Source organism: Capra hircus, chromosome 3, assembly GCF_001704415.2.
Source record: "Capra hircus breed San Clemente chromosome 3, ASM170441v1, whole genome shotgun sequence".
In the NCBI taxonomy this organism is placed as follows: domain Eukaryota; kingdom Metazoa; phylum Chordata; class Mammalia; order Artiodactyla; family Bovidae; genus Capra; species Capra hircus.
The window spans coordinates 25,869,518-25,892,918 of record NC_030810.1 but is presented as its reverse complement, the minus strand read 5'-3'; the positions used below and the strand labels follow the sequence as shown (position 1 = coordinate 25,892,918).

Here is a 23,401-nt window from a genome sequence, read left to right as displayed (position 1 = left end):
AATTCCATAACCAACTTCAGAAGGAAAAAAAATGATTCAGATAAAAGTTTTGTTGACATCATACCTAATATAAATATGGGGCCTTGCCTCATCTGAGACAATTGAGAAAGCAAGAGTGGATTCTAACAGTTTAAACTAGTACAAAATGTGATTTTAACTGATCTATTTGTTATAGATCTATTTGTTATATTTTCAAAGTTGTGGTTCTGTAGATAGTAACTTCTGAAGGTAGTATTTATTTTTAAGTAATCTCATCCAAAGCTGAAAGTAATTATTTCATAATGTTGAAGACATTTATTTACTGTTTTTTTTTTTTTGAGAATATCGGCTAATGCAAGAGTGCTGCTTTTCCGAATGAGAGCTACAGAGACAAAAGACCTTTAACCCCGTCTTCCAGCTGCATGCAGTCTAGTTGTGTAACACTGTGTTAAAAGGCTGTGATAAAGTAAATAGGCTTTTCAGGTAGGACAACTTGGAGGAGGCTCAAAGAGGATGTCATAGGGAAGTTTTACAAGTGACCACTGAAGTGAGAAGAGGTTAAGCAAAGGAGAAGGTGATACATTTCTGGCAGAGGAAACAGCATTAGCATAAGTATGTAATGGGAGAAAACATGTTGCACGGGATCATGAGAAGTTTTCCGAGGATGTTTTGTGATGGTGAGGGATGAATTGGTAGGAGATGAGGCTGTCTCCTGTAGGTTACCTGCATTACCTCTGGTACTTTTTATCAAGATAGAGATATCTGTGCCCCATTCCAAACTTGTTGAACTAGAGTTTCTGGGTTGGGCCCAGGTACATATGTTTTTAAAAACAAATTCTGTAGGTGATTATGATATGTGCCTAGATAAAAATGACCACTTTTAGGTTAGAAAGGACCAAAGAGTAAGAAATTTGGATTCACCTTGAAGCGCTGGGAAATTCGCCTTACTAGAGTGAGTAGCCATTGAAGAATTTTTAAGCAAGAAGTGACAGGATTGAGTTTACCTTTTAGAAAATCTGGATAAGGCATTCCCTGGCAGTCCGGTGGTTAGGACTTGGTCAGTGCTTTCATTGCTGTAGCCTGGGTTCAATTCCTGGTCAGAGAACTAAGATCCCACAAGCTGTAGGGTGCCACCAAAAATTCTTTTAAAGTGGATTATAGATTGGAGAATAGGACTGGACATACCGAGATATGGTGAGAGACTATTGGGGTAGTCTGTGTGAGAATTGTTTTAACCTGGATCTGACCAGTAGCAGGAGGGATGATGACAGGATTACAAATTTGATAGATACTAAGGATTTAAAATTAACAGATTTAATGTTAGTTGTACAGTGTAGTCTTGAACTGCGCAATATTCTTTTAAGCACAAAATGCAAATTACTAGGTTATCCTTCAAAGACATAGAATGGTGTGAAATAGAAATTGGCTTTGCCACTTCTTAAGCCTTATTATCTACTGATCTAAATGCAGAAAGGAATGATGTCATTGAAGGACTTCTAGCCAGAAGATCATGATTAGATTCCTATTTTAGATCTATTATTTGGGCTGCCCTGAGAAGGATAGATGTGGAGGACAAATATTGGAGGTAGGAAGGCAGTTGGAATATTATTACTACAGTACTTTGGCCACCTCATGTGAAGAGCTGACTCATTGGAAAAGACTTTGACGCTGGGAGGGATTGAGGGCAGGAGGAGAAGGGGACGACAGAGGATGAGATGGCTGGATGGCATCACTGACTCGATGAACGTGAATCTGTGTGAACTCCGGGAGTTGGTGATGGACAGGGAGGCCTGGTGTGCTGTGATTCATGGGGTCACAAAGAGTCGGATATGACTGAGCGACTGAACTGAACTGAATATGTACCAAAAATGATGATGCTATAAATGAATGATAGTGACAGTCAGGATGGAGAAGAATGGAAGAATTTGAGAAATAGATGAGAAGTAGACTCCATAAGACTTGGAATCTAGCTAGGGGATAACCAGAGGGAAGTAGTTAAGAAAGAACTGCAGTTTTCTGGCCTCGAGTGGTTTTGAGGCTTGGTGATATCATTTTCCTAAGAAATATTATAGAAGTCATCCAATGAATGTATTCTGCTTATCTTTTAAAAATTTCTAGTAATTTTTGACTCTTCTTTGTCAGTTTCTTCTTCTAAGTAGAAAATATATTGTGAAGAATTAATATTTTGAAGGATTAATATTTTGTAGGCAAGAAGTAGTCCTGAAATACTGCCTTCTTGTGTGACTGATGAAAATGAAGAGATGACTGTAGCTGTTAATGAAAAAGTTTGTCCTGAATTTAATAGTGACAGACGTTCAAAAGAGGTAAAAATAATTCTATATTAATATGTAAATGTTCTTATCATTCTCTTCTCAATATGGGTTATATACTATTTAATGCTAAGGAAAGAGAAAAATGTGTTAAATGGACTTTATGACCACAAAAATATTTGTTATATCACCATCAGTTGATTTTTCAAACATGCTATTTTATTTTAAGATGTTACCTTTTAAAACTTTTGGTTTCTAAAACCTTTTTTTTTTTTTTTTAAATTATTTTTAGGAAGATCCATTTAATGTAGAAACAAGTTCACTGACAAATCCAGTTGCAGATTCAAACTTGGATTTTTTCCAGTCTGATCCTTTTGTTGGCAGTAAGTATTCTTATATTTACATTACAAATTTACCAAAAAGGACCATATAGGAATTTGGGCTTCAGTTTTGATAGCCTACCTGTTACAGCAAAAGTAGAAAAGAGAATGATGTTTTTATATGGTCAGACTTTAGTATTTGTCCTCCCCAGGCAGCTAAATCCTGGAACTAAGCATTTGATTATGTCTTAGGAACCCCTGATTAAGAGTATGTTTCTTCTTCAGAATAGAGACCCAAAGAAAGAGAAGAGATTGGGCAGTCTTAAGTCAACCAGCAATTATTTACCAAAAGTGCCAACACCATGCTTTTATAATGACCAAAACAATAGTAGTTAGTAGCTCCAATCCCTGCCTGTGGTAGTTCGTAGCTACCTAAAGTCTTATTGAAGAATCATAAGTTCAATAAATTAAAATACCTGATGTCATCATAAGCTATGTTAAATACCACTTGTGTTAAACTTCTTTTTATTTATTTCCAAACTAACCTTGTGAAACTGATAGGTCTGTTTTTTACCAGTTTTAAAGATGGGAAACTAAGAAACATAAATGGAATAATTTGCTCAGAGGCATGGCCAGAATGAGCTTAGAAATTAGAACTCTACTAAGAAAACTTCTTTATTAATACACACACGCACACACACATATATATATAGTGTTAAAAGATATATAAATTGAGCATTTAAAGTATACAATTAAATGGTTTGAGTACATTTTCATAGTTGTATAATTCTCACTAAAATCTAGTTTTGGAACAAGTTTTATTACCCCATAGAGCAACTGCATACCCATTATAAGTCATTGCCTGTTCCCCTAAACCTCAATTCGCCCAACCACTGATCTATTTTCTGTCTCTATAGATGGGCATACTTACGGGATTATACAATATATGCTTTTTTATGTCTGGAATCATTTATTTGCCTAACATTTTGAAGGATTACTCATATTTTAGTATGTTTCAATATTTCTTTGTTTTATTGATGAATACTATGTTATGGATGTACCACATTTTACTTATTCATTGGTTGATGGACTGTTGGGTAGTTTCCACCTTTTTGGCTGTCTTGAATAATGCTGTTGTGAACACTCATGTACAAGTTTTTGTGTGAATATATGTTTACTTTTCTCTAGGGGGTATATCAGATCATAGTACTCTGTTGAATCATTTGAAGAGCTGCCAAACTGTTTTCCAAAGTGTCTGTACCATTTTATATATATATATATTCCCACCAGTAGTGTATGTGGCTTGCACTTTCTCCATATCTTTGCCAACACTTGTGCCTCTCTATCCTTTTGATTATAGCCATCGTAGTGAGTGTGAAGTGGTATCTTATTTCGATTTGAATTGTATTTCCTTAATGACTGGTATTGTTGAACATCTTTCTCTGTGGTTATTCAATTCAGTGCAGTTGCTCAGTTGTATCCGACTTTTTGCAACCCCGTGAACTGCACGTGCCAGGCCTCCCTGTCCATCACCAACTCCCGGAGTCCACCCAAACCCATGTCCATCGAGTCGATAATGCCATACAACCATCTCATCCTCTGTCGCCCCCTTCTCCTCCTGCACTCAATCTTTCCCAGCATCAGGATCTTTTCAAATGAGTCAGCTCTTCACATCAGGTGGCCAAAATATTGGAGTTTCAGCTTCAACATCAGTCCTTCCAGTGAACACCCAGGCCTGATCTCCTTTGGGATGGACTGGTTGGATCTCCTTGCAGTCCAAGGGACTCAAGAGTCTTCTCCAACACCACAGTTCAAAAACATCAGTTCTTCAGCGCTCAGCTTTCTTTATAGTCCAACTCTCACATCCATACATGACCACTGGAAAAACCATAGCCTTGTTGGCAAAGTGATGTCTCTGCTTTTTAATATGCTGTCTAGGTTGGTCATAACTTTTCTTCCAAGGAGTAAGCGTCTTTTAATTTCATGGCTGCAATCACTATCTGCAGTGATTTTGGAGCCCAGAAAAATAAAGTCAGCCACTGTTTCCAGTTTCCCCATCTATTTCCCATGAAGTGATAGGACCAGATGCCATGATCTTAGTTTTCTGCATGTTGAACTTTAAGTCAACTTTTTCACTCTCCTCTTTCACTTTCATCAAGAGGCTCTTTAGTTCTTCTTCACTGTCTGCCATAAGGGTGGTGTCATCTGCATATCTGAGGTTATTGATATTTCTCCTGGCAATCTTGATTCCAGCTTGTGCTTCTTCCAGCCTAGCGTTTCTCATGATGTACTCTGCATAGAAGTTAAATAAGCAGGGTGACAGTATACAGCCTTGACATACTCCTTTTCCTATTTGGAACCAGTCTGTTGTTCCATGTCCAGTTCTAACTGTTGCTTCCTGACCTGCATATAGGTTTCTCAAGAGGCAGGTCAAGTGGTCTAGTATTCCCATCTCTTTCAGAATTTTCCAGTTTATTGTGATCCACATAGTCAAAGGCTTTGGCATGGTCAATAAAGCAGAAATAGATGTTTTTCTGGAACTTCCTTGCTTTTTAAATGATCCATCGAACGTTGGCAATTTGATCTCTGGTTCCTCTGCTTTTCTAAAACCAGCTTGAACATCTGGAAGTTCATGGTTCACGTATTGCTGAAGCCTGGCTTGGAGAATGTTAAGCATTACTTTACTAGTGTGTGAGATGAGTGCAATTGTGTGGTAGTTTGAGTATTCTTTGGCATTGCCTTTCTTTGGGATTGGAATGAAAACAGACCTTTTCCAGTCCTGTGGCCACTGCTGAGTTTTCCAAATTTGCTGGCATATTGAGTGTAGCACTTTCACAGCATCATCTTTCAGGATTTGAAATAGCTTAACTGGAATTCCATCACCTCCACTAGCTTTGTTTGTAGTGATGCTTCCTAAGGCCCACTTGACTTCACATTCCAGGATCCTCATATCTTCTTTGGAGAAATATTTATTCTAATCATTTGCCCTTTTTAAAATTGGTTGTTTGTCTTTTAATTATTGATTTTAGGCATTCTTTACATATTCTGAATATAAGTCCCTTGTCAAACATATGATTTACAACTATATTCCTGTCTTCAATGTTGTCTTAATTTTGATGGAGTCTAATTTATTTATTTATGTTTTCTCTTGTGCTTTTGATCTCGTGGTGTGAGATAGGGGTCCAACTTAATTCTCTTGCAGGTGGATATCCAGTTGTCCTAGCACCATTTGTTGAAAAGACTATTCTTTCCCCCATTGAATTGTCTTAGCACTCTTGTCAAAAATCGAATGATGATAAATGTGTAAGGATTTATTTCTAGACCCTTCAATTCTTTAAGCACTTTTTTTTTCTTAACTTCAGTGAAGCCTGGTATTTTTGTCTCTGAAGTGTTGATGGTAATACTCATCCAGCACTCCTGTGAAAAGTAGACATTTTGTTAGTAAAATTCTTGTCCTCAAGCCTGTGTTTTCCCCTCCATGTAATCTGACCTTGTGGTCAGGAGGTAAGTATAGTTGGCTCTGATTCAAATTTGCCTCTTTTATGAGGTGTATTGATGTTCTTCCCTTATTAAAATGGTGATACTTATTAGTATTTTAAATATTTCCTAAAGGTGGACAGCATTCATTGTCTTACCTACTTTGAGGTAGAGTTAATGAAACAAACTTTGCTTCTGTTTTGAAGTTATCCTTTAAGTAATGGTGCCACAATAGTAAATACTGTGATTTTGATTTCTGCATATTTCTTTTATCACAGGTGATCCTTTCAAGGATGATCCTTTTGGGAAAATTGGTTAGTGTTTTATTGAAGTCCTTCTTAGCTTTAATTCTTCTTAATTATAAGCTTATGTTATATTTATGAATGAGAGATCACAGTTAGGTTGTTTTAGGAATGGACTTCCTTTTTATTCAGTTTTAAAATTGACCTAAGGCTTCACTAAGATGTTGTATGTACCTGGCATTTTCAGAGAAAAAGTGACAGATACTTGTGAATTTGCTTAGTAAACTGTTAGCTATACTTTATAAAAAAATAACATTAGTGCTTATACTTTGATGCTTTTAATACATCAAATGATTCTTTGATGCTTTTAATACACTGTTTTTTTCTTATTAGCCAAGGATTAGATAAATAAAATGATCTACATTACTATAGGGTTTAGGACATTTTTCCCCTCTACAATTACAGCCTATTACAGATCTTAAATAATTACTGTGTCAGGCTTTTTAATACTCTTTCTGGGATTTTCACAAATCTGGTGTGCTGTTTAGTTATGTTTCCCAAACCTGTTCCAAACTGTTGGCTGTTATCATTGAGCCCAGAGAGAGAAATGGATTTAGAAATTTTTGTTGTTTCTTTGCTTCCCTGGTGGCTCAGATGGTAAAGAATCTGCCTGCAATGCAGCAGACCCAGGTTCAATCCCTAGGTCAGGAAGCTTTGTAGAGAAGGGAATGGCAACCCACTCCAGTATTCTTGCCTGGAGAATCCCACAGACAGAGGAGCCTGATGGGCTGAAGTCCATGGGGTCGAAGAGAGTCAGATATGACTGAACGACTAACGCTTTCACTTAACGTTCCTATGTGTTCTTTTTTTCTTTCTTCTTAGTTATAATAGCATAGAATAAGGGTCTTAAAAATGGGATCACTTGATATTATGTTCTTACTTACAAAATCAGTTTATTAGGTGAAAAACTCTTTTATCAAAACCACAAAGAAAACTGTGATCCTTTTCCCACCCCCAAAATTAGAATCACCAGGTTAGAGAAAATTATTTAAACGTAGCGTATATGCAACATTGTGTAATAAGTGTTGGAGTTATTGACTTGCTTTGAATGAATAATGAACAAGTAGGAAAGAATGTTAATTAAAACTGCTTAACTAGATATAACTGTCTATACATTTTTATGACCCACATAAGTAGTCATAAAGTACCTGAGTTAGACTCTACAGGAGTTCAAAATGCCTTTTAATTAAGGCAGTTGTCATTGGTGACAGGAAATTTAGAGTAATAATTTTTTAACCTCTCATATTTGTGTTGTTTTTTCTTAGATCCATTCGGTGGTGATCCTTTCAAAGGGTCAGATCCATTTGCATCTGACTGCTTCTTCAAGCAGTCTTCTACTGATCCTTTTGCCACTTCAAGTACTGACCCTTTCAGTGCAGCCAGCGATAGCAGTAATACATCGGTAAGTAGGAGGGTTAAAAATGTGTTAAATGGACCGCAGATGTTCTAAGTGAGTTTCTTTTTTTCTTTTTTAAGAGCAGACAGTTTATTGTCTGGTGAGATAACAAAATCATTAATCATTGTTAGACAGTAAATTTTTTGAGGGTAGGAACTATATCTTAAAAAAATTTAGTACACATTCCCTGCCTGTACTTTGGTTCAGTGATCAGTAAATATACGTTAACTTCTGTTTAATGGTCAGAGAAGAGGTAGGGAAAAAGACAAATGTAGGAAAAAAAGCAATTTACCAGTAGTAAAATCATACACTATTTGAGTCATCTTTCAAATCCGAAAGATAGAAATAATTCAGTAGGTACTCACTCTAGACAAGAAAATTGTTTGCCAAACTGCCATAACTCCTGGGAATGAGACTCATACCTTTACCTTTCTTGTAAATCCTGTTCCTTCCATGTGGCAATATAAGGCATTTAGATAACAAGCAAAGGACTTACTGGCCTACTATATTTTGTCTTTAAGAAAATGAGTATACAGTGGATCTTTTCTGTTCTGTCTACAAATGGATGAGTTAAGTGAGTTTCTTGAAATACACAGTGACGAAAGAATTCTCTTGCAGATTACTTCTGATGGGCGATATAAAAATTTCAATCTCATCGAACCTATCTAGTTTTTGGTTCAGACTGGCCTTTCACACTGTGAGCACCCACTGAAATTGACAGAATACTCGTCATCCAAATACTAAGTCCACCCTTCAAAGGACAAAATATGATCCCATTGGGGATTTTAAAAATAATTGATTAAAAATCCATAAGCTAGTCTCCAGTAAAGCTTTTTGAAAATATTTGGTATGCGTTATTGAAATAATGAAATCAATTTAAAGGGAACAGCATTGATCTTAAAAAAAAATCATTTCTGTTATTTTGTGGACACATCTAGAGTGTTATTCTTGTAAAGATGTGTTAATTCCCACTAAATGTCAGGCTCTCTTGATAATATACATAGTACAACAATTACTATTTAAAAACCACCCACTATGATCCACGTACTGTTGTGGGCTTTATATTCATAGTTTCTAATCTTCACGTCAGTCTTACAAAGTAGATGGTGGTGTCCCTATTTTAACAATAAGAACAATGGAACTCAGAAAAATTAACTAAGGTCAGACAACCAAGTCTGGAGGCTTTGTAAACAAAGGCTTTGAAAACAAAATCTTTATATTAGGATATTTAAACACATGCAGAATAGAGTAACATAATGAAGTATTTTAACCTCTGTATCTATAGCCCAATTTCAATAATTATGAATGGTTTTGGAAAGGTTTTTAATTTTTTTCTTGTTCGTTTGTTTTTTTTTAAGTTTTTATTTGAAGACTTATTTTTTGAGACAGGATATTTCACACCTGTAAGTAAACCAGATCTAGAAAGGAGCAGTCGCTTGATAGACATGTGAAGCAGAAATTTTGTCTTTTAATACTCTTAGATTAAGAGAACGTCCTTAAAAGCATAGTTGATTATTTTAAAGGTAATAAACTTTGGTATTCCTGAATTGCTTCCTTACTGTATTCAGTAAAGAACTACTTGGCCAGCAACTGGTGTTTTCCACTGTTGTAAAACTAAGCAAATGCCACTGTGACTGAATATTTGTGGTTTCCACAGGCTACTGGATACTCTTGTTTTCCTACAACACTCAGTTTGTAGTGTGGACCCATTTGCCAAATTCTTCTCAAATTGCCTACAACCTGAATTCTTTCCCTCTCACCTTATTTTAGCCTCTTGTTATCTACTCTTATTGTTTAAAAAGCAAGAGGCCAAAGCAACTCTTCTAATTTAAAAATAAGCATGTTTCTTTTCCTCTCCCCTGGTGAAATTTTTCTATTATTCATTCTACTTTTCCCCCTTTCTGCCCGGTTTTTGAAAGCAGCAGTGCCCTAGCTGACAGCTCTTAATTTCTCCATTCAAAACTGTAAACTAAACACCAAATTGGCAATATAATAGTTAGATTTATCTAATTTCTTATATGTGCCAGGCATGGTGCTAAGTTCTTTTCATGTGTTACCTCATTTAAGCATCACAATAATCCTATGAGGCTCATGTATCATCCTCATTTTAAAGATAAAGTAAATGAGAGGTTATTATGTGTAAGTAACTTAGTAAGTGACAGAACTAAATTCAGACTCTATCTCACCAAAATCTAAGGTCCTCACCACTGTAGTCTAAGATTCAGACTCATTTTTTCCTAACTACAAGCCCTTGCTTTTGATCATCTTTCTTCTTTTCAAACAGGCCTCTGTTAATGCCTTAAGATACGAATCTCTCCCCACAAGAGATTTTTGTTCCTTCAAGGATGGTCTCTTTCCTCAGAGGGACATAATTTTTAAAAACAAGCCAAAACAACAAGTGCCATTTTCTACTATCCTAGCTAGCTAGCATATGGTAGCTACATGTTAAGTCATACTGTGAAAGGAGGGAATGGATGGCTGATGTAGAAAAGAGAGAATTTCAGTGATAGCTTAGGTTAGGTGACCTTATAGGAGGATTTGGAACATTAATTATAAAATCACACCATCTGAATTTTAGTCATGCAAATTACTTTCGTATATTAGATTGCCTAATTACCAAACTGAACATAATATAAAGAGAGTTTTGTGGGTGCTTACTCCTTCATGGGCTGCACAGTCCATCCTGTTCCTCTTGCGGTCACAGTGCCCTTTTAGGGTACGTGCACAGTGTGTGGGCTTCCCATGTGGCACTAGTGGTAAAGAACCTGCCTGCCAATGCAGGAGACATAGAGACCCAGGTTCGATCCCTGGGTCGGGAAGATCCCCTGGAGGAGGGAGTGGCAACCCACTCCAGTATCCCTGCCTGCAGAATCCCATAGACAGAGGAACCTGGCAGGTTACAGTCCATGGGGTCACAGAGTCAGACATGACTGAAGCAACTTAGCACTCATGCGCAGTGTATGATAAAGGAATAGAATTAAATCTGACACACATATAGGCCTACTTTTTCTATTTCTCTCTCTGTGATGGTAAATAAAATCTACAAGCTGTTTAAAACCAGGTCTGTTAGTTTTTCCTTCTCTCACAGTTGAGAGAAGAAGCATTAATAGTTGGTGACTTGTGTTATCATGTCAGTGACTTTGTCTCACATTGGTATTTTAACTACCATATTAGGAACCATGGAGAGTTACTTTGCTATACAGACCAGCTTGCTTTTTCTTCCCCCCTTTATTGCTGTTTATTCATTTAGCAGATAATCAGAGTACAAGCTAGTGTGTTCATTTTATAAAAATGTAAGTTAACCGTCAGTTAAAATTTTCAGTTCTAAAAACATCACTATTCTTTCTGCAAGTAGTTTTTTTTAACGGATCCCATTTTATAAAAAGAGAATATACTATAAGTCTCAGTGAGCATTGTTTCTCTCTTGTCAAATACATCTGTATTACTTGAGCTCTGTAATATCCTTTGACGTTCAGTTGTGATACCTAAATTCTTGATGATTAGAAGTAGATTGTGTAATACAGATGACATTGATAGTCATGAGTCAGAGTAGGAGATAAATATTCCAAAACTCTTTTTGTTCCCCTTTTATCTAATTGTATGCCAAGACTTTAAGCCGGCCTCTTAAAAAGTACCTGATGCCAGAAAGTTGTTACCTTCCTAGATATACATTTTGTTTGACTATGATTTAAAACCAAGCTGAAGTAGGAAGATAGTTCAGTAGTCAGAATCTCTAGCTTCTATAAAACATTACAAAGTCCTCACTCTTTGTAGCCATTCACACTTACCATTTGATCCAGATTTTTTATATGGCATATTATTAAAAGTGGCTAAATTTTTTTTTTAATAGAAAGCATTCTCTCTCTCTCATGCATACAAACACACACGCATAAACGTTAGAGGAAGTTGGGTGAAGGGAATATAAGAGGTCTTTATAGCTATTCTAGAAATCTACAATTATTTCAAAATGAAAGTCAAAGAATAATGTGCATCTAAACAAGTAGCAAAATTATGAAGGAAAGAAATGGATACCAATGCCAGGGTAATAATGATCTTTACAGAGGGGAGGGATGGGATTGTGATTAGAGCAGGCACATGAAGACTTGAGATGTTGGCAGTTTCATAGATGTTCACTTGATACCTTTTATTAAATGGTTCATAATGTTCCATACATTTTTCTGAATGTATGTTATGTTTTACAGTAAAAGATTAGAAAATGATATGAATCATTTCAATTTAATAAGATTGTAAATCAGTAGGGGTAAACATTTGTTCCTAATGCCTTGTGTTTCTTAATTAGTTTAGAGTTTGTGAAGAATATTTTCTTTGGTGTGGCAATAAACTTTCAGCAATGAAAAGTTTCCTCTCTCAATCATGACTTTGTATAATTTGTTTAGGTAGAAACATTAAAGCACAATGATCCTTTTGCTCCTGGTGGAACAGTTGTTGTTGCAGCAAGCGATTCAGGTAAGGAAATAATTTTCTTTGAACAGTAAACATCACCCTTTCTTTCAACTTCTTTTTTTTTTGGTCTTCATCAAATATATTCTCCTACTTACTTGCTTATGGCTTTAAGATTATTGCATAGTTATTAGATTGGTACAAAAGTAATTGTGCTTTCAGACCCTGAATTTTAAATCATTTTAACTAGGGTCAAAGCTATGGTTTTTCCAGGAGTCATGTTTGGATGTGAGAGTTGGACCTTAAAGAAGGCTGAGTGCTGAAGAATTAATGCTTTTGAACTGTGGTGATAGGGAAGACTCTTGTGAGCCCTTTGGACACCAAGGAGATCAAAACAGTCAATCCTAAAGGAATCAACCCTGAATATTCATTGGAAGGACTAAAGCTGAAGCTGAAGCTCCAATACTTTGGCCACCTGATGCGAAGAGCTGACCCGTGGGAAAAGACCCTGATGCTGGGGAAGATTGAAGGCAGGAGGAGAAGGGGCAGCAGAGGACAAGGTGGTTGGATGGCATCACTGACTCAATAGACATGAGTTTGAGCAAGCGCTGGGAGCTGGTGAAGGACAGGGAAGCCTGGTGTGCTGCAGTCCATGAGGTCTCAAAGAGTCAGACACAAATGAATAACTGAACAACAACAGTAATGGGGTCAAACACATCTGTATTAATCAAAATAGAAGCTATTAAAATCAACACATTTTTGCCAATGAGAAATAAATTTTATTCCTGAAGCATAAAAATGCATGTTTCAGGATTTGACAGACTCTTGGAAAACATTTTCTGCATCCTGTTGGTTGTGGAAGCATTTTCCCTGTAAAAAGTTGTTGAGATACTTGAAGAAGTGTTAGTCAGTTGGTGAGAGGTCAGGTGAATATAGCAGATGAGCCAAAACTTCATTGCCCAATTTGTTCAATTTTTGAAGCGTTGGTTGTTTGACCTGTGGTTGGGTGTTGTCTCAGAAAAGAATTGGGTCCTTTTATTGACCAATGCCAGCTGTAAGTGTTGCAGTTTTCCATTCATCTCATTGATTTACTGGGCATACTTCTCAGATGTAATGGTTCCGCTGTGATTCAGAAAGCTGTAGTGGATCAGACCACCAGCAGACCACCAGACAGTGACCATGACCCTTTTTTGGTGCAAGTTTGGCTTTGGGAAGTGCTTTGGAGCTGCTTCTCTGTCCAACCACTGACCTGTTTGTTGCTGGTTGTATAAAAATCCGCTTTTCATCACACCTCACAATCAAGTTGAGAAATGATTCATTGTTGCATAGAATAAGAGAAGACAACACTTAAAGGTGATGATTTTTTTTTGATTTGTGGTCAGTTCTTGAGGCACTCGCTTCTTGAGCTTTTTCACCTTTCCAGTTTGCATCAAATCCCAAATGACTGTAGACTGGTCAACGTTGAGTTCTTGGGCCGTGTCTTGTGTAGTTGTAAGATGATCAGCTTCAATGATTGCTGTCAATTGGTTGTTGTCAACTTCTCATAGCTGGCCACTTTTCTTGTCACCTTCAAGGCTCTTGTCTCCTTTGCAAAACTTCTTGAGCTACCAGTGTACTATACGTTCATTAGCAGTTTCTGGGCCAAATGCATTCTTGATTTTGCGAGTCATCTCTGCTGCTTTGACCCATTTTTGAACTTAAATATGAAGATTGCTCTAATTTGCTTTTTGCCTAACATCATTTTCATAGTCTGCAACGCATCTAAAATAAACAGCAAGTAAAATTTATTAGCAAAAAGCATAAAACAGGAAATGTACATCAAAATGATATATAACATAATCACATTTATTTAAGAATGTATTCCAATATCAAATGGCAAATTTCAACAATATTAAACCACAATTACTTTTGCACCAACCTAAATATATCCTATTATGTTCTACCAATAAAAACAATGGTGTTAGTATATTACTTTCCACTTTTCTTATCATTTATTATCTCATTTTCTGTTCATGTTAAAGAGCTTAATATGTACTCTAGCAAATGTCAGTAAAACCAATAAAAATGTTTTTTTGCTTTCTAAAAGATAGTGTTCCTTGGCAGTTTCAAAGTCAGCATTGTTTCTTATGGATCGTGACCTAAATTTAAAAATTAGTGGCTTCCCATATTAGCAAAACTCCCTTGGGATTTCCCATGTTTCTCCAACAAAAATATTATAGGGGAAAAAAAAAGAGAAGGGGGAAGGAACTTAAAAGTAAAAACAAATTTAAGGAGCATATCACATAAATAATAGTTGTAGATCTTGCTTGTACTTGATTTGAATAAATCAACTAAAAAAAGATTTATGAGATGAAAGAAATTTGGACAGATTGATATTAAGAAATTTTTAAATTTTTTAAGATGATATGAAAATGCTATTTTAGTTTTGTCTTTTATAAAACAGTCTGCAGAGTTCCCTGTCAGTGCAGTGATTAAGACTCTGCACTTCCACTACAAGGGGCACAGGTTCAATCCCTGGTCAGGGAACTAAGATTGCACATGCTGCATAGCATGGCCAAAACCAGAGAAACTAAACAAGTCTTTATCTTAGAGATACATTATGTCAGATTTAGAGATGAAGTGATTAAATTGGGGTTTGTGTCAAAATAATCTTGTGGAGTGAATAAACAAGTGTGTTTAGGAAATAAAGTTGCTAAATACTAAAGCTAAGCAATAAATACATGAGGGTTCATTATACTAGCTTTTTATTTTTATCTGTTTTTAATTTTTCATTATAAAAGAGTCTTTGCCTTTTAACACACCCCAAGTATGTCATACCTTTATTTATTTATTTAGGCTGCACCTTGCAGCATGTGGAACTTCCCAGATCAAAGATTGCACTGGTACCCCCTGTAGTGGAAGTGCAGAGTCTTAACCACTGAACCACCAAATAAATCCAGTATTCCCATTTTAAAGGTCAGGAAACTGAAGATAGGAACATTAAGTAACTTGGTCAAGATTTACAGTTTTATTAGATTTGAACAATAAAGCCAAGATTCAAACCTATGTCTGATAGTCTAAAAGCTTTTTCAACCAAGTAACTGTTTCTTTCTATTCAATAGTTATTGTCTAGGAGAGCAGGGAATTAGAAGTAGACTCAAACATGTAAATACTTCAATATCATGCTAAAAATAGGATGCCTTATTTTTCCAATTGAAAATAGAGTGAGTTATTGAGTGTAGAAATTTGCTGATTATGACAAATTGAGGATTATGAGTGTAGAGAAAGATTAGTATAGAAATGCCTTCACAATTTGAATTTCTTGTACAAATATCAAGATGATACTTAACAGTGTGCATTATTTGTTTTCAGCTTGAAGATTAATATCAAGCAGATATGTAGAAAAAAAGATCTAATGTAGTGCTGGGTTTGGATTTAACCCAAAATTTAGAACTACAGCAAATAAGATTTCTAAAAGGCTTATTGTAATAAAAGTGGTCAAATTGTATCTTTTTAAAATACATTTGCTCTTTTAGAGTCTCAGTTTTGAACTGATGAATTAATGTATTGATAGGGATATTATAAGAAAGGATAACCTAAGAGAATAAAATGAAAGGTTAATACATTTTAATTAACTCTTGATTGCCCACACTGAGGAATGGTAAGTGCCATGAGAATTCATTAACACTGCAAGCATTTAAAGAAAAGGGAGATGGCCTCCCTTTAGGGCAACTCATGAATGATTTCAGAGCAGAAGGTGGCCTTTGTGGTATGCCTTGAAAGAATGGCCTACATAAGTAGATATGGGAAGAGTAGTTAAAGCAAAGAGAGTAACATGAGCGAGGAATGGAGGAAGGACATATAGTGCATGTTCAAAGAAAAACAGACATTTGATAAAGCTTACTTACAGATAGAGGAATAATCAGGTTAAATAAGGCTAAAGTGGTAAATTGTGGTCTCACTGTAGGTTTCTGTTGCCTCTTTTGGTCTTCTCTTTGATTTCCAGTTCCTGGCTCATTTCCTGTAAAGTGGTAGAGTAAATGACTGTAGTAGACTGGAAGTGGGCTAAGGTTTGTTATTATTGTCATAGTAATAGATACCATTTACTGAGCACTTGCTTAGTTCCAGCACTACATGTGCTATTTTCTCATATTTGATCTTGTTGAATTCTCAGAGCAACTACCTGAGAAAATTGCTGTTATGTTTATTGTACAGACAGGAAAACCAAGAAATGGAGCGATGAAGCCATTTCACAAGGTTAAGGAAGTAGTAATAAATGGACTCACATTCAGATGATGTCTCTAGTTTTCCGCCAACCTCTTTGGTCCTTCCTTCTCTCTCTTTTCTAATTCTTTCTCTTCTTCCCAACTTCTTTATTGTGTTGCTCTAGGTCTTAGACTCTAAACTTATCTTCTCTGTCTGTATTCCTTGGGGTTTTCATCTGGTTTTATGGTTTTACATACTCTCTCTGTGTTGATTTCTAACTCTAGCCACACTTTTTCCTATGAACTCCAGACACCTGTATCCAGTTATCTATTGACATCTAACACAACGTGTCTAACACCAAACACCTAATCTTCCTCCCTAAACCTGCTTCTCTTGAATCTTTCCCCATCTGTTTTTTTTTCCCCCCTCAAATCAAAAGACTTTTTATTGCCTCTTTAAAATATCACAGTTGAGTCCATAGAACCATCTGGCATCTTGCTGTTTCTGCAGCCGGACCACTCAGATCTTATTCATCAGCCTGCTAAACTGTTCCTTTTTCAGAAACATAGATACCATCCAAAATTTTTCTGATATCCTTGTCCTCAACTGTGGAGGCTTGCTGAATCAAAGCAGCCAAATTTGACACAAGTTCATTATCGTTTGCTTCAAGAATCGTCTCATCTTTCTGGGTTTGACATACTGAACAAGTAGCCCCTGGCCTCATCCGAACCCTGTGGGTGTATTTTTCACCCAGAAAATTTCAAATTTCAGCAAGAGAACCAGTTTTCTCAATAACAACGCTGATGGGGAAGTGGACATACGCAGACCACATCTTGTAACAGAAGCCCAATGTAACACCCTTGATCATGCTCTGACTACAGATCCTGTGAACAGTTGCCAGTTCCTTTCTGTTTCCCCATATGTCAGCCCAGAGCCTCTTCTTTTTCTTTCCAAGGAGACTGAGTTCTACATTGATGTGATTGAAGGGTACCTCTTGGGCCCTTCACAATAACTGTCTGTCCTTTCAGAGTAATGTCAAAAATTTTTCTGGAATGTTGACAGTCTGCTGAGAATGGTCTTCATTCTCACAGTAAATGCAGCAAAGAGCTTTTCCCCATCCTAATCCATGGTAATTTCATCTTTAACATTGCTAAGACCTAAAATCTTAGAATCATCCTTGGTTCTTTTTTTTTCTCTTAACTGTCTCTCATGGTTCAAGAAATGCTACTGATTCTACCTTCAAATTATATACAGTAAAGGCCTTACAATGGCCTAAAGCTCTCTAATAATATCTCATTGTTATGACCTTTACTCACTCTGCTCCAATCACTCTGACCTTACTTTTGCTCAAGAAACAGGCTCATGTTCCTTGGGCCCTTTACTCTTAGCTGTCTCCCATTCCTAGGATGATTTTTCTCCATATATCCACAGGATGATCTCTGTTACCTCTAGCAGATCTTGGCCAAAATGTCACCTTATCATCTAGCCCAGCACTCCTACCATAATGTTCTTTACTCCTTCTTACTGTATTTTGGCTTATTACCTTTAGTGTACTAAGTAAATTTCTGTGTTTTTATCTTATTTATCTCCTTTTCCTCCTACTAAATTTTGCCATCCACAGGAACTTGAATCTTTTTATTCACTGATATCTCCCAAGAACCTTAAACATACCTGGGGACATAATATTACTGAATGAATGGATGAATCAATTACTGTTCTCACAGAGCATATAAAAGGAGCCCAGTGGATGAGAATCTTTGTTTGGGGAGGGGGGCATATTGTTCACTTTTTTTCTGATAAGTGGGTATTTTAACATTGTGGTGAAAAATACATGCTATAAAATTTACCATTTTAGCCATTTTTAAGTATACAGTTAGTGGTATTAAATACCTTCACATTATTGTACAACCATCACATCCAGCTATCTACAGAATTTTTTTCATCTCCTAAAACTGAAACTATACCAGTTAAACAAGAACTTCCCATTTCCCCTTCTTACCAGGTCCTGGCAAATACCGTTTACTTACTGTGTTTATGAATTTGACAACTCTGGGTCCCTCATAAAAGTGGAATCATATCGTATTTGTCTTTTTGTGTATTGGGCTTATTTCATTTGTCATAATTCCTCAAGGTTCCATGTATCAGCATGTTTCCTTCCTTTTTAAGACTGAATGATACTCTGTTGTATGAATATGCCACTTTTTGTTTATATATTCCTCCTTCAATAGACACTTGGTTTGCATCCACGTTTTGACTATTGTGAGTGATGCTGCTATTCATATGAGTTTACAAATACCTAATCAAGTCCTTGGTTTCAGTTCTTTTAAGTATTTACTAAGAATTTCTCAATCATATAGTAACTCTGATTTTAATTTTTTGAGAAGCCATCATACTGTTTTCCATGCCTTACTATTTTACATTCCCATCAGTAGTGCACAAGGATTCCAGTTTCTCTACATCCTTGCCAACACATACTACTTTGTAAAATAATAACCATATTAATGGTGTGAAATGGCAGTTCATTGATTTGACTTGCATTTCTCTAGTGAATAATGATGCATATTGGCCATTTGTATATCTTTGTAGCATCTTTTCAGGTGCTTTGCCCATTTTAAAAAATCAGTTGTTTGCTTTTTTGTTGTTGCAATGTAGGAGTTCCTTGTATTTTGTGGATATTAACCCCTTATGAGATATACAGTTTGCAGATATTTTCTCCCATATCATAGTTTGCTTTTTCATTCTGTTGATACTGTCTCTCGGTGAACAGAACTTTTTAATTTTGATGCTGTCCAGTTTATGTACTTTTTCTTTTGTTGCCTATGCTTTTAGTGTCCTATCCAAGAAAATATTGCTAAATCCAATGTTGTGAAGTTTTTCACTTACGTTCTCTTCTAAGAGTTTTTTGTTGTAGGTCTTACCTTTAGGTCTTTGATCCATTTTGAGTTAATTTTACTTCATTCTTTTTCATATGGCTGTCCCATTTTCCCAAAACTACTTTTCCTTTCCCATTGAATGGTTTTAACATCCTTGTAGAAAATAATTTGACTCCATGTATAAGGGTTTATTTCTGGGCTCTCTATTCTGTTCTTAAGGATCTAAGTGTCTTAAGACCAGAACTGTTTTGATTACAATAGCTTTGTAATAAGTTTTTAAATCAAGAAGTTTGAGACCTGTAACTTTGTCATTTTTTCAAGATTGTTTTCGCTATTCAGGGTCACTTGAGAGTCCATATGAATTTTAGGTTAAATTTTCTGCTTCTGCAAAAGAATGTCATTGGGATTTTGACAGTGATTACATAGAATCTGTAGAGTGCCTTGGATGATATTAACATCATAACAATACTGAATCTTGCAGTTCATGAATGTTGTCTGTTTTTCTCATTTTCTGTATCTACTTTCTTTCAGAATGTTTTATAGTTGTCAGTATACAACTCTTCCTTGGCTAAGTTAATTCTTAAGTATTTTATTCTTTTTGATGCTATTGTAAATGTCATTGTTTTATTAATTTCCTTTGCAGATTGTCCAGATTATCAATATATGGAAATGCTATTGATTTCTGCACATTGATTTTGTATCCTGCTACTTTGCTGAATTCATTTATTCTAAAGTTTTTTTTTTTTAGGGTTTTTTGCATGTAAGATCGTGTCATCTGAAAACAGATAATTTTACCTCTTCCTTTTCAGTTTGGATACCTTTTTTGTTCCTCCTTGCCTAATTGCTCTGGCTAGGATTTCTGTGTTGAATAGAAGTGGTGAAGGTGAGCATCCTTGTCTTGTTACAGATTTCAGAGAAAAAGCTTTCAGTCTCTCACCATTGGTATGATGTTCACTGTTGGCTTTTCATATGTGGTCTTTATTATGTTGAAGTAGTTTCCTGCTTTTCCTAGTTTGTTCAGTGTGTTATCATGAAAGGATTTTGAATTTTGTCAAATATATGCTTTTTCTGCCTCAATTGAGATGATCATCTGGGTTTTTTTTTTCTTCATTCTGTTAATGTAGTGTATTACGTTAATTGATTTTCCTGTGTTGAACCATCTTTACATATAAATTGAGAGTCTGTATCTTCATCATCTGCAGTCTAGCTGACATCTTGATTTGAATGAGAATCTTAGAATTAAAACTGTTTAGAGTTGAGTGGGCAATATGTTCGTTGTGTATGGGGCTGAGTTACACAGACTTTCCACAGACTAAGAAATATCAGAGGTCTGAATGTCCTTTTTCTTTTTTCTTTCTTTCCAGAGCCATATAGGTCATTCAAACTTTGTTTTTGCATTTTTCTCGTTTAATCTTTATAACGATTATATGGGAGGTGCTATTCTTTCTCTCTTTAATAAAGAGGAAAATGGGACTCGGGCCAGACAGTTTGCCCTGGGTCACAATAGCTGTCTCAATGCTCAGTTTCTAATCCATGTCTTATTTCAGAGCTCATGCTATTAATCATTTTGTTACCATGCCTCTGCCTTATATCTTCTCATCCAGTTCTGACAATACAAAAATTGGAGTAGGGTGATGCCATAGATTTTTTTTTCTCTTAAACTTACATTACTGCCTTTGTTAGAGCTGAGGTAATCATAGACATGCTCTAGACCAGAGTTTTCACATTATTTTTCATGAAACCAGCTTCCAGAGGGGCCTTTAGGGGGTTGGTCAAGTCTAGTTTCATTATTTTTTAAGTGTCTCTGAATTTTTAAAAACTGCAGTTTAATTAGGTATATGCATTCAGCTTTATTCCAGACCAGATTTTAACAAACATTTATTTAAGCCACTATGAGATTACAAGACTCTTGTTCAGAAATGAGCTGCTTTCTTGGATGAATAATGTTTTTCAAATAGAGCAAACAAAGCCAAGTACAGAAATAAGTTTGATCCCTGACTTTACACATTTGTGTTAATCAAAATTGCTTCATTGTTCTCATTGTCATTGTGATAAGTAAATGTTATGAATTTAAACTTAAAAAGAATTTAGAGTTAATTCTTAAAATCCATCTTACTTGTTTCATATATTGGAATTCTGTTTAAGATTTGAGAATTATTTTCTGGTCTGATTCCTTAATATATGGAAGAAAAGCTGAGCCCCAGGACTACTTACTAGTTTACTTCTGAATCCCTGTCCATTGATCTTTCTGCTGTGTTATCCTGCCTCTTATTTACTAAATAATAAAAATGAAAAAATTAAGATGTCTTTGGAACCCCGAATTTGATGAAGGGTCCTGAGAGCAAATGAAAAAATATTAGGTAAAAAAAATGAAAGAATTTTGTAAGAATCTTATAAAAGGTCCATAAAAAGACTTTTTGGGGTTGATGGAAAATAATTCAGAATTCACCCTTACTGGGCTCTTATTTAAACAATGATAACAAAAACTAATTAGGAAAGAAGTGGGTTATTTGAAGCAAACATAGGCAGTGAGTTTGGAGATTATCAAGCTTTTTGGTCTCAGGATCCTTTTAAAAAATGAATGAAGACTCTCAAAGAACTTTTGTTTTGGGGATCGTATTTGTCAGTATTTACTGTTAGAAATTAAAACTGAGAAATTAAAAATTTTAAATTCATATAAAAACAAAAATAAACCCATTACATATTAACATAAATCCCATATTTTTAAACAAAAATAATAACTCCAAACCAAAAAAAGAAAAATATTGTGAGAAGAGTAGCATTGTCTATATATTTTTGCAAAGCTCTTTAAATGTGTGGCTTTTGCTGGATCTTCATATCTACTACTGCATTCAGTGTGCTACACTATGTGTTTTGCTTGAAATGTATGGAGATCTGCCTCAAACAGCTGGAAAAGGGAGGATTATTTTAATAGACTTTAGATAATCGTGGATATTTTTCTTAGTTGTTATTTGTTGTTCAGTCACTAAGTTGTGTCCAACCCTTTGCAGGCCCATGAACTGCAGCATGCCAGGCTTCCCTGTCCTTCACTATCTCCTGAAGTTTGCTACTGTACCAAAAATCAATAAATTTTAGTTTATTCAAAGTTAGTTACACACACACACTCACACACACACAAAGTTAGTTACAATAAGGAATATGAAACTGTATCAATGAACTTTTCATATTCTGTTACATTAAACTCCATTAGTCTTTCTTGCACAATGAATGAACCTTGTGCCCCATATATGGCTTTGTAACATGCATTGATCATTTGGAACATATTGGTTCACTCAGTTACACGTGTCTTCCAAATGTTAGCACATTTCATTATAAATAGTTCTTTAAATCACATTTATTGATATCACCATCCATCTCATGAGAGTCTTTTAATTAAATATTAGTATAATGTTAAGCTTACGAGGCATTTAAACCTTTCCAAGATTCTGATTTTTACTTGATAGCTTGTAATTTTTATAATCTGCAAAAAATACTTTCAGTTGTTTTCCTTAAAGTGTCAGATTCACTTTATTTAGGAAGATACCTGAAATACCTAAAACTGAATAGCTATTGTTTACTTGTCTCTTTAAGTAAGAATCCTATTCCAAGAAAAAAGCAGCTAGTTCACCTTGTTTCTCAGACCATCATGTAAGTGCATTTCCTTCAGATAACCATTATGCTTTGGTACTCAACAGAAATGTTTTGTGTGTATTTCTCATTTTGTCTTTCATAATTTCTAGATGTGTACCTAAGGGTCACAACTTATTTAAAATTAATAATTTTTATTGATTCATCAAGGACAGACATTCATAAGTACACCTGGCCTTTTTCCCTCCATGATTCCCCTCCGTGAGTTTGTGATGGTGAGGAATACAACCAGGTACAGTTCAGTGCCACTGCCTTGATTCCTACTAAGGCACCCACCACTTTTTTTTTTTTTTAACCCACCACTGGTTTTGCAACACTGTTGCAATTAATCAATACAATGAGAAAGATAATATCATCTTAATACTTTGAAGATAGTTTTGATCTTACAGACCTCCCTAAAGGGGTCTTGAACTTGTGGAATGCATGGACCACACTTTGAGAACTGCTGATCTAATATGTTCTAGAAAATTTTCCTGTTGCCCTGGATTGTGCTGGTCTCTGTTCCCTCAGGCCAGTTTGCTCCCAGGAGGTATCTGGGACAGATGTCTTT

At 35.6% G+C, this 23,401-nt stretch overlaps 1 protein-coding gene and 1 pseudogene across 2 annotated transcripts in view; one reads left to right on the top strand and one right to left on the bottom strand.

The window, feature by feature from the left end:
• Positions 1 to 23,401, top strand: part of EPS15 (epidermal growth factor receptor pathway substrate 15) — a 146,193-nt gene that overhangs the window by 105,149 nt on the left and 17,643 nt on the right. For both annotated transcript variants that reach the window (XM_018044061.1, XM_005678437.3), the window contains exons 17-21: positions 2,187 to 2,303; positions 2,542 to 2,632; positions 6,325 to 6,360; positions 7,614 to 7,750; positions 12,142 to 12,211. In XM_018044061.1, coding sequence (XP_017899550.1) covers positions 2,187 to 2,303; positions 2,542 to 2,632; positions 6,325 to 6,360; positions 7,614 to 7,750; positions 12,142 to 12,211 — 451 coding nt within the window. The remainder of the gene's footprint in view (positions 1 to 2,186; positions 2,304 to 2,541; positions 2,633 to 6,324; positions 6,361 to 7,613; positions 7,751 to 12,141; positions 12,212 to 23,401) is intronic.
• LOC102176577 lies at positions 16,857 to 19,267 on the bottom strand (annotated as a pseudogene).